The sequence below is a fragment of the Mytilus edulis genome, chromosome 7 (assembly GCF_963676685.1).
Source record: "Mytilus edulis chromosome 7, xbMytEdul2.2, whole genome shotgun sequence".
Classification (NCBI taxonomy): Eukaryota; Metazoa; Mollusca; class Bivalvia; order Mytilida; family Mytilidae; genus Mytilus; species Mytilus edulis.
The window spans coordinates 87,414,024-87,426,509 of NC_092350.1; the positions used below are offsets into that span (position 1 = coordinate 87,414,024).

The window sequence follows — 12,486 nt, forward strand, 5'->3', positions numbered from 1 at the left end:
TCTTGTTGCTTTTTACCTGAGCACCTACGATCATACCCGTTTTTTAGTGTTATCTTGTTGCTCTTTAACTGAGCACCTACGATCATACCCGTTTAGTGTTATTTTGTTGCTCTTTACCTGAGCACCTACGATCATACCCTTTTTTAGTGTTATCTTGTTGCTCTTTACCTGAGCACCTACGATCATACCCTTTTTTTAATGTTATCTTGTTGCTTTTTACCTGAGCACCTACGATCATACCCGTTTTTATTGTTATCTTGTTGCTCTTTTCCTGAGCACCTACGATCATACCCGTTTTTAGTGTTATCTTGTTGCTCTTTTCCTGAGCACCTACGATCATAGCCGTTTTTAGTGTTATTTTGTTGCTCTTTACCTGAGCACCTACGATCATACCTGTTTTTAGTGTTTTCTTGTTGCTCTTTACCTGAGCACCTACGATCATACCCGTTTTTAGTGTTATCTTGTTGCTCTTTACCTGAGCACCTACGATCATACCCGTTTTTAGTGTTTTCTTGTTGCTCTTTACCTGAGCACCTACGATCATACCCGTTTTTAGTGTTATCTTGTTGCTCTTTACCTGAGCACCTACGATCATACCCGTTTTTAGTGTTATATTGTTGCTCTTTACCTCATCACCTACGATCATACCCGTTTTTAGTGTTATCTTGTTGCTCTTTACCTGAGCACCTACGATCATACCCTTTTTTTATGTTATCTTGTTGCTTTTTACCTGAGCACCTACGATCATACCCGTTTTTTAGTGTTATCTTGTTGCTCTTTAACTGAGCACCTACGATCATACCCGTTTTTAGTGTTATCTTGTTGCTCTTTTCCTGATCACCTACGACCATACCCGTTTTTTAGTGTTATCTTGTTGCTCTATTCCTGAGCACCTACGATCATACCCGTTTTTTAGTGTTATCTTGTTGCTCTTTACCTGAGCACCTACGATCATACCTTTTTTAGTGTTATCTTGTTTCTCTCTACCTAAACACCTGCGATCATACCCGTTTTTTAGTATTATCTTGTTGCTCTTTACCTGAGCACCTACGATCATACCCGTTTTTAGTGTTATCTTGTTGCTCTTTACCTGAGCACCTACGATCATACCCGTTTTTTCGTGTTATCTTGTTGCTCTATTCCTGAGCACCTACGATCATACCCGTTTTTTAGTGTTATCTTGTTGCTCTTTACCTGAGTACCTACGATCATACCCGTTTTTACTGTTATCTTGTTGCTCTTTACCTGAGCACCTACGATCATACCCTTTTGTTAATGTTATCTTGTTGCTTTTTACCTGAGCACCTACGATCATACTCGTTTTTAGTGTTATCTTGTTGCTCTTTACCTGAGCACCTACGATCATACCCGTTTTTTTAGTGTTATCTTGTTGCTCTTTACCTGAGCACCTACGATCATACCCGTTTTTAGTGTTATCTTGTTGCTCTGTTCCTGAGCACCTACGATCATACCCGTTTTTAGTGTTATCTTGTTGCTCTTTACCTGAGCACCTACGATCATACCCGTTTTTAGTGTTATCTTGTTGCTCTTTACCTGAGCACCTACGATCATACCCGTTTAGTGTTATTTTGTTGCTCTTTACCTGAGCACCTACGATCATACCCTTTTTTAGTGTTATCTTGTTGCTCTTTTCCTGAGCACCTACGATCATACCCGTTTTTAGTGTTATCTTGTTGCTCTTTACCTGAGCACCTACGATCATACCAGTTTTTAGTGTTATATTGTTGCTCTTTACCTCATCACCTACGATCATACCCGTTTTTAGTGTTATCTTGTTGCTCTTTACCTGAGCACCTACGATCATACCCTTTTTTTATGTTATCTTGTTGCTTTTTACCTGAGCACCTACGATCATACCCGTTTTTAGTGTTATCTTGTTGCTCTTTTCCTGATCACCTACGACCATACCCGTTTTTTAGTGTTATCTTGTTGCTCTATTCCTGAGCACCTACGATCATACCCGTTTTTTAGTGTTATCTTGTTGCTCTTTACCTGAGCACCTACGATCATACCTTTTTTAGTGTTATCTTGTTTCTCTCTACCTAAACACCTGCGATCATACCCGTTTTTTAGTATTATCTTGTTGCTCTTTACCTGAGCACCTACGATCATACCCGTTTTTAGTGTTATCTTGTTGCTCTTTACCTGAGCACCTACGATCATACCCGTTTTTTCGTGTTATCTTGTTGCTCTATTCCTGAGCACCTACGATCATACCCGTTTTTTAGTGTTATCTTGTTGCTCTTTACCTGAGTACCTACGATCATACCCGTTTTTACTGTTATCTTGTTGCTCTTTACCTGAGCACCTACGATCATACCCTTTTGTTAATGTTATCTTGTTGCTTTTTACCTGAGCACCTACGATCATACTCGTTTTTAGTGTTATCTTGTTGCTCTTTACCTGAGCACCTACGATCATACCCGTTTTTTTAGTGTTATCTTGTTGCTCTTTACCTGAGCACCTACGATCATACCCGTTTTTAGTGTTATCTTGTTGCTCTGTTCCTGAGCACCTACGATCATACCCGTTTTTAGTGTTATCTTGTTGCTCTTTACCTGAGCACCTACGATCATACCCGTTTTTAGTGTTATCTTGTTGCTCTTTACCTGAGCACCTACGATCATACCCGTTTAGTGTTATTTTGTTGCTCTTTACCTGAGCACCTACGATCATACCCTTTTTTAGTGTTATCTTGTTGCTCTTTTCCTGAGCACCTACGATCATACCCGTTTTTAGTGTTATCTTGTTGCTCTTTACCTGAGCACCTACGATCATACCAGTTTTTAGTGTTATATTGTTGCTCTTTACCTCGTCACCTACGATCATACCCGTTTTTAGTGTTATCTTGTTGCTCTTTTCCTGAGCACCTACGATCATACCCTTTTTATAATTTTATCTTGTTGCTTTTTACCTGAGCACCTATGATCATACCCGTTTTTTAGTGTTATCTTGTTGCTCTTTACCTGAGCACCTACGATCATAACCTTTTTTTTTAATGTTATCTTGTTGCTTTTTACCTGAGCACCTACGATCATAACCGTTTTTTAGTGTTATCTTGTTGCTCTTTTTCTGAGCACCTACGATCATACCCGTTTTTAGTGTTATCTTGTTGCTCTTTACCTTAGCACCTACGATCATAACCGTTTTTAGTGTTATCGTGTTGCTCTTTTCCTGAGCATCTACGATCATACCCGTTTTTTAGTGTTATCTTGTTGCTCTTTACCTGAGTACCTACGAGCATACCCGTTTTTTAGTGTTATCTTGTTGCTCTTTACCTGAGCACCTACGATCATACCCGTTTTTTAGTGTTATCTTGTTGCTCTATTCCTGAGCACATACGATCTTACCCGTTTTTTTAGTGTTATCTTGTTGCTCTTTACCTGAGCACCCACGATCATACCCTTTTTTTAGTGTTATCTTGTTGCTCTTAACCTGAGCGTTATCTTGTTGCTCTATTCCTGAGCACATACGATCATACCCGTTTTTTTAGTGTTATCTTGTTGCTCTTTACCTGAGCACCCACGATCATACCCTTTTTTTAGTGTTATCTTGTTGCTCTTAACCTGAGCACCTACGATCAAACCCGTTTTTAGTGTTATCTTGTTGCTCTTTACCTGAGCACCTACAAGCATACCCGTTTTTTAGTGTTATCTTGTTGCTCTTTACCTTAGCACCTACGATCATACCAGTTTTTAGTGTTATCCTGTTGCTCTTTACCTGAGCACATACGATCATTCCCGTTTTAGTGTTATCCTGTTGCTCTTTACCTGAGCACCTACGATCATACCCGTTTTTAGTGTTATCTTGTTGCTCTTTACTTGAGCACCTGCGATCATACCCGTTTTTTAGTGTTATTGTGTTGATCTTTACCTGAGCACCTGCGATCATATCTGTTTTTTTAGTGTTATCTTGTTGCTCTTTACCTGAGCACCTACGATCATACCCGTTTTTCATTTATGTGTTGCCCTTTTCCTGATCATTCCGTTTTTCTGTGTCTTTGTGTTTCTCTTTTCTTTACTCATTTTGCTTCGTATTGTAAAGATTGTTGTGATTGCGTTTTGTTTTTCTCTTGTTTTTCCTTTTCGACTTGGATGGTCTGTTTTTCTTCAAGTTACAGATTTTGATTACAAATTATTCATCTTGGCCCTCATTTTATTTAGCCATGTCATTTACCAAAAACATACAACATATTACTAAAACATCAGTTATGTACCAATTCATTTATTAACAAAATGCTTTTATTTACAAGATACAAAACGTCAAACATATGTAACAATGACAAACTCTACATCAATAGTACAATATATATATACAAACAAGTTATAGACAATTCAATGTATCAATTTATTTTTTAATTTATTAAAAGTGGAACAAAATGCTTTTCATAGACGTCTTCGGAAAGAAGACACTACTGCTGGCGCTCGTGTTGGATGGAAGATGAATACAATATGATGTCGGGACCATCTCACACTAAATATGTGTGTTACCTGTATGGATAGGTATGTTTGATCTGAGATTAATCGTAAACAATTATAGTTATTAAAGTACAAAGGAGAAGATCAAAATAAACAAGTGAAACTGCGAGCTACTGCTTACTGATGATACCCCCACTGCAAGTGGATAATATTACTTGTGTAAAAATATGCAAGTGTTCGGTAAACAGGAAGTTGTATGCAACTGAATACTTATGTTGAAGGCACGTGACCACAATATCCCATATTTGCATTTTAGAATAAATCATCGAGTATTCATCTTGTGTAAAAGGGGAATACCCAAGTCAAAGTGAACTGCAGTTATTTGGCAGTTTATTAGCATTCACAGTTCCCACTTGACAGCAGTTATTTGGCAGTTTATTAGCATTCACAGTTACCAAATATAAGGCAATGATTAATTTGCATAAAGGCATTCCAATAGCATTCCATAGCTGTTTCTTAGCAGTTTATTTAGCCTTCACAGTTCTTTGGCAGTTATTTTTAACGAAAAATTTAAATGAGAACTGCTATAATAACAGCTATCAAATAATGAATATTCATGAGAACTGCTATAATAACAGCTGTCAATAATGAATATTCATGCAAACTGCTAAGTTTTACATCCTTATATGGTTTTATAAACTGCTAATAACCACTGCGGAATGCTATCAGATCTGCCAAAAGTTGCAATACAAAGGTGACACATGAATACTCAATATCTGTAGTCGTACAAGATCTAGATATGAAAGCAAAAATTATTAAAATTCTAATAATTAACTGTATTATAAGATATATAAGTCTTTATGAAATTTTAAAAAGTTGTACTAACTCATATTTGTAATTAGAGCAGTATAACTATACAATCTAATAACAGACTTATCGAATTATTAAGGGAATGTAAACAAAATTGTGAGTAGCACCTACTTTAGCTGGTCTTAGACCCCTTATTAATTATGTCAGTGGCCCTAATGATATAGGAACAATTAAAAATGCACTTTAAATATAAGGGATTTTAAAAAAGCAACTTATTTAAGAGCTATTACTACTAAGAGGCTAATTACTACGGTAACCATGGTAACCTTGACTAAGTGAAGTTATTATTTTTATCATTATTGTATTACTGAACATGCCAAATGTACTGTTTTTATTATATTTAATGCCGACAAAAAGACAACAGTTATATTATCTTTCTCTATTGGACTTAAACAAATAAATTATTGATACTTGTAATATATTATGTTTCTATTTTCTGAAACAAACTTAAGTAAAATTATATATTAAATTGATTGCATTAAATGGATTGTTTGGACAATGTTAACCAAACAGCTATGTGTGGCCTAGGTTTACCTAATATTCCCTCCCCCTTTTTTCAACTCTTGAATATGATTAGATTTGTTATTTATCAAAATATTAATAGATTAATATAATCATATATATTTTTTCAAATAACATCTTGAACTGTAAGTATATATACATGCTAGTATTCTATTACAATCCTGACAACATATCAGATATTCTATTTAAATAAACTATCCCCCTTTTTTGTGCTTTCTGTTATGATTTCTGTTTCCCCCTACAAAGTTATGTCAGAATATACACATTAACTGTAACTTCAACTTACTGTACTACTGGTGTGTAAAAGTATTCAATTCATCTAAAATTAAGCTTACAATTGACAAAAAAATACAATTTTTCACTAGCAAGTATTTCCACACAACATGGAGCCAAAATGCACATTTGAAAATGAACAAATTATCTTCAAATAAATGTTTACTATCAAGCTGAAAACATAGCCAGATCCAAGCATTTTTATCACAAAGATTAAAAAGTCAACTGCTATCGAACTGCTGTCATAACTGTTGTCCCGACTGCTAAGAGGAAAGCTAAGATGAATGCTAAGACGAATGCTAAAACGAATGCTAAGATGAATGCTAAGGCGAATGCTAAGAAATGGTGAATTGTGGCAGTTTTTCAAACTGCTATTGGATTGAATGCTTAGAACAGCTAAAGGACTGCCAAAAATATGAAGAACTGGTAAATAACAGCTAATAAACAGCTAATAATAGCAGTTCAGTTTGACTTGGGTATGTGTCTAGTTTCCAAAATAAATTGTGTTATCCTTTTTTTTTTTAAATCGTTCCATAATGACAGTAAAACGATGGTTTGTTTCCATCGGGAGATAAGGCGGGACAAAACTCTTTATTATTTGCAAGATTGTGTTGATTCTGAAACTAAAATAAAAACCTGCCCCTCCACCTCCCCCAAAATAAAATCCCATCCCCCTTTCTCCACAAAAGGCAAAAATTTGGCTAATTGTTATATTATATTTTGTAATGCATTGTTTAATCAAATAATTACAGTAACATGAATGGTTTAAATTATCTTCAATACTTGTATTTCACGTCATTTATTTTTAAATTCACATTTAGTCAGTAATGTGGGGTCTTTAAAAATGATAGATTTGCATACTATAAATAAAGTATTTCAGTGGTCATAAAGGTAATAAAATCAATATAGTTTTTATTCTTTTAGAGATGACCCCCTTATCATATTGTATTCATCTTCCATTCAACACGAGCGCTAGCAGTAGTGTCAAAATTCCTAACACGTCTATTTACAAGATACAAAATGTCAAACATATGCTACAATGACACACTATACATCATTAGAACAACATATATATACAAACAAGTTATAAACAATTCAATATGCTTTTATTTACATGATGGAATTTGTCAAACGTGTGTAACAATGACACGATCTACAACAATAGTGGAAAATAAGTGTACAAACAGCTACATTGGAACACAATGTTATCCTTGATATGAGTCAATTTGTTAGATAAATGTAAAGACACAATCTAATACATTACTGTAGTAAACAAATGCAATATATACATCATTCCTATATTTACTTTTTTTGTGTGACACTGCAAGAAATGATTTTATTCTCATACAATGGAGGTTTCTCTTTAAAACTATATGAGGGTTTAAAGATTCTGTGTCGTTCACCTTGGTCTATGAGCATATTCAAGAAAGGACACTCTCAAACCTGGAAGACGATAATGGAATTGATTGCAATACTCTCTTTGTCATTAATCTTGCATTGCTGACCATTTATAAATCTGTTTCGGTGATCTCTGTGTCTTCTTTTGTTTTTGCTCAAAACACAAAAGAGGATTTAAAAAATCCTTTTAGAAATGAAAATCCACTAACTACAATGGCATACCTTGGCTTGTAAGCAGATCCTGTCTTGCTGCTCATGTTTTTTTAGTAGATATAGAAATATGTGGTATGAGTATCATAGTGTCTATATATCTATTATGATTTTTATCAAATAAGGCAAAACACAAAAAATGGTAAAAATCGTCATTACAGTACAATGATGATGGTGGTCAAATGTGGCTAAAATTGGTTCAGTAGTTTCAGAGCTGTATATTTTTGTACAGTAAAAAGTCGACCACGGACGTACAACGACGACGATGGACGATTGATGACAAACACCAAGTGATGACAATAGCTGGCTGACTTAGACCTATTGGCCAGGAGAGCTAAAAAGGGGAAATACGGATATCTCGCAGTTACTGACAGCTAGTTCAAAGCAGTTTTGAAACAAAATGTATCCTAGAAAGGAAAGTTATATGCACAACTTATTTTACAATGGTCAAAATATAGGGCTGTTCGAAATATTGTCAACGTATATATATGCCCCGAACTTCTGAGAGTTTATACTTACACTCAAATTCTGTATACTACCCCTTCTAGTACTTTATGTTTTTCATATATTTCAATTTGACCGATATGTATATTTACTGGTAACATTCCCATGTCTCTACAAGATGAAACATAGACATCATATCTGGGAACCAGTATGTCAAACACATTAATTATCATTGGATACTGTATATCTCCCCAAAATTGGTGTTGGTTGAAAAACAGCTGTATTTACAAAGTGCAATCTATAGATATCGTAGTATATCAAGCACTGGACACAATGTGAAGTTTGTTAGCACCTTGCTGCCCTAACTCATCAAAAAGGTTCACATTGTTGCTTTCTACTATGTTTTATAATATCAGTGTGTAGAAACCCGATTATCGGATATCAGAATACAAGTTCTTATCATTACAGTTCCCAACCAATTTTGCGACACCAAAAAAATAATTGTAATAAACTATGAATTTACAGTACCCTATTTTCTGGTGATGCGAGAAGTGAAATCCATGAACATGAAATTGGAAAGTTCACAAATGTAAAATAGTTTCCTTTGTCGAAAAAAAGTTAAAAATTTGATTATGTAGTCTATCTTACTATGTTAACTGTTTATAATTAGGTTGAATATAAACTCATCATCTATGCCAGTATTGAAATTTAGTTTGCCAGAATTTGAATATTATTTACACAAAGATAAGACTACACCAGGTACTATTACAATCGTCTCCTAATGGCAAAGCAAAAGGATGGTGTAAGTCTTGATTATAAAATTCCAATTAAAAAATGTCTGTACTATTTCTTCTTCTGAAAAGGATTCAGTTTTTTAAGAAATGTTTTTAATTTTCCTTCTGTTTGTGGCACATATTTCTTCACTCCAACAGTTTTAATGATCTCTTCTAAACATTTGGTACCTCTTCCAACATTAAGCAGAGCTTGAACCAGAACGCCTATGGTAGGCCTGACCCCCTGAACTCTCCATTGAAATAATATTTGTTTACACTGTGCAACTAAATTCCGTCCATTATCATGCTGTATAATATCTATTGATGTTATCGGTAACTCTAATTCTATACCCAGTTGGAAGGATAACACACCTATGACTTGTGCAAGAGCATCTAGAATTTCATCTGTTGGAATCCAATCCATGTATATTTCATCGATATCTGTTTAGATAAATATAAATCATAAGACAAATCTACTGTGTAGTCAAAGTTCTGTAAGTTGCTATAAAACTCATCACAAATAACAAAGTGGACTGTAAAACAGGAAAAGTGTTAATATTCTCTCCAAAAAGGCATAGCATTGTTAAATGCTTCACCAATCCCACAAGCGCAGGCTGATAAGAGCACAGACTTCGAATCTTTAACAGTGTTGAAGGCCGTACATTGACCTATAATGGTTAACTTTTATAAATTGTAATTTGGATGGAGAGTTGTCTCATTGGCACTCACACAACATCTTCATATATCTAGGCAAATTTGGACGCAAATATTCAAGCTTGGTGCTGTCTGAATTTTGATTGAGATTAATTTGAAGACATGTTATAGGTTTCTAACACAAAATAAATGTAGTCAAAGATAATAAAATTTTAAATGGGGCATTTAATTACCTACATTAAATTATGTATGGGACATAATCGAAGTAGTGAAGTCCAAAATTAAATAAAAGACATTGAAACTTCAATCCAAGTACACCAAGAAGACATTTTATTGGACAGGTACAATTTTCGGAAATTAAGAAAGTATAAAGTGTTAAAAGGTGATGAGAAGAATTCGAATTGGGATCTTTTAACATCATTTAAAATTGTAGAGCTGGCCAGGTGTCTAAGCTGTGAAATGAAGTATCTTAGATGTGAACTTTATTTTGACCATCAAAATAACTTAAATGATTTGTCATACAGCAAACAGGAAACAATCGTTTTAACCAACAAAAAAAGGATGAAGGGACAAATATAATGCATGTCAATGAGAGAGCAATAATCAAATAGTTATCAAAAGTGCTGACTACTGGGCTGGTGATACCCTCGGGGACGAAACGTCCATCAGCAGTGGCATCGACCCAGTGGTGTAAATAGTTATCAAAAGTACCAGGATTATAATTTTATACGCCAGACGCGCGTTTCGTCTACATAAGACTCATCAGTGACGCTCAGATCAAAATAGTCAAAAAGCCAAACAAATACAAAGTTGAAGAGCATTGAGGACCCAAAATTCCCAAAAGTTGTGCCAAATACGGCTAAGGTAATCTACTCCTGGGGTAAGAAAATCCTTAGTTTTTCGAAAAATTCAAAAGTTTTGTATACAGAAAATTTATAAAAATGACCATATAATTGATATTCATGTCAACACCGAAGTGCTGACTACTGGGCTGGTGATACCCTCGGGGACGAAACGTCCACTAGCAGTGGCATCGACCCAGTGGTGTAAATAGTTATCAAAAGTACCAGGATTATAATTTTATACGCCAGACGCGCGTTTCTTCTACATAAGACTCATCAGTGACGCTCAGATCAAAATAGTTAAAAATCCAAACAAATACAAAGTTGAAGAGCATTGAGGACCCAAAATTCCCAAAAGTTGTGCCAAATACGGCTAAGGTAATCTACTCCTGGGGTAAGAAAATCCTTAGTTTTTCGAAAAATTCAAAAGTTTTGTAAACAGAAAATTTATAAAAATGACCATATAATTGATATTCATGTCAACACCGAAGTGCTGACTACTGGGCAGGTGATACCCTCGGGGACGAAACGTCCATCAGCAGTGGCATCGACCCAGTGGTGTAAATAGTTATCAAAAGTACCAGGATTATAATTTTATACGCCAGACGCGCGTTTCGTCTACATAAGACTCATCAGTGACGCTCAGATCAAAATAGTTAAAAAGCCAAACAAATACAAAGTTGAAGAGCATTGAGGACCCAAAATTCCCAAAAGGTGTGCCAAAGACGGCTAAGGTAATCTTCTCCTGGGGTAAGAAAATCCTTAGTTTTTCGAAAGATATTTTTAAATTACTAAACTTTGAAATTGGTTCTTTTTAACGTTTTTTAATAATTAAGCAAACAAACACATAAAAAATAAATAATCAGACTTTGTGTTCGATGAGAAAACATTAAATTCATAACAAACAATCCCGACACAGTTTTCTGGATATGGAATTTCAAATTGGACTCTTTATAAAAAAGTTATCAAAAGTACCAGTCTTATAATTCAGTACGACAGACGCGCGTTTCGTCTACATAAGACTCATCAGTGACGCTCATATAAAAAAAAAAAATAAAGCAAACAAGTACAAAGTTGTAAAGCATTGAGGATCCAAAATTCCAAAAAGTTGTGTCAAATGCGGTAATCTATGCATGGGATATATAAAATAGTGTTAAAAGTGATTGTTTAAATTCTTTTTTTGAACAAAAAACACTTTGCCGAGGAAGAATATAGTCTGTGTATTTCGGCTTTAATATGACATAAATGAAAATTGATATAATTGTCAATGACTGACTGCGGATAGACAAAAGGATTAGATGTGAAGGCGCATAATTTTTCGTTGTGCAACGTTATCATAAGTAAGGTATCAAAATCTATATTATATCGAAATGTGATATAATTAGAGAGAGAAATAAAAATAAATAGTTTTGAAAATAAAGTCAGATGAACTCAGTCAAATATATGTAAAACCATATAACTATACTGAATAAAACTGAAATGACCCATTGTTTCTAGTCTTTCTGAAATGGCAAATTAAACCCTCGTATCTTTCAACTTCCTTCTTCAAAAGCAACCCCAACGTAAAGTTAAAAAATGTACAGGGCAAAAAAGCATCAAGATATAATTGATATGTATTTCCTAAACTTCCGAGTAATGCAGCAACAAGCCCTTCTAAGCTGTATTTACCTAAATATACATAGTATAACGAAAATCTTTAAGCGAGCTAAAACAGATAAACTGTTAATGCAGAAAGCATTTAAATGTTCAAGATTAACGAAAAAAGTGGGCTCGGGTAGAAATAAGAAACACGTCCAATCCGCCACCTGCTTTATGTTTATGGCCAAAATCAGGGTTCATTGGTTGATGTTGAGTGCTGTCTGAAAACCTGTTTAACTGTATAGATTACTGGAGCCTTATTCTTATTTCATATTAACTCATTAGGTAGATATATGAATAAAAACAACATACAAAAGACTTGAGTAGTAAAAAACTAGTTAAAAACTCAATGCACCTAATCAATAAACCATGTTTTCCAGACAAATACCTAATCAGTACACAGACACATTCAATAAAATTAGT

The 12,486-nt window shown here is 34.6% G+C and overlaps 2 protein-coding genes across 2 annotated transcripts in view; both read right to left on the reverse strand.

Annotated features, from left to right (window-relative positions):
* Positions 1-12,486, reverse strand: part of LOC139482710 (uncharacterized) — a 384,200-nt gene that overhangs the window by 172,638 nt on the left and 199,076 nt on the right. The gene's annotated exons all lie outside the window — the stretch shown is intronic.
* LOC139482713 (uncharacterized) overlaps positions 6,802-12,486 on the reverse strand; it is a 30,850-nt gene continuing 25,165 nt past the window's right edge. The window contains exon 8 of the mRNA XM_071266782.1: positions 6,802-9,370. Within this exon, the coding sequence (XP_071122883.1) occupies positions 9,000-9,370 (371 nt within the window). The 3' untranslated portion in view covers positions 6,802-8,999. The remainder of the gene's footprint in view (positions 9,371-12,486) is intronic.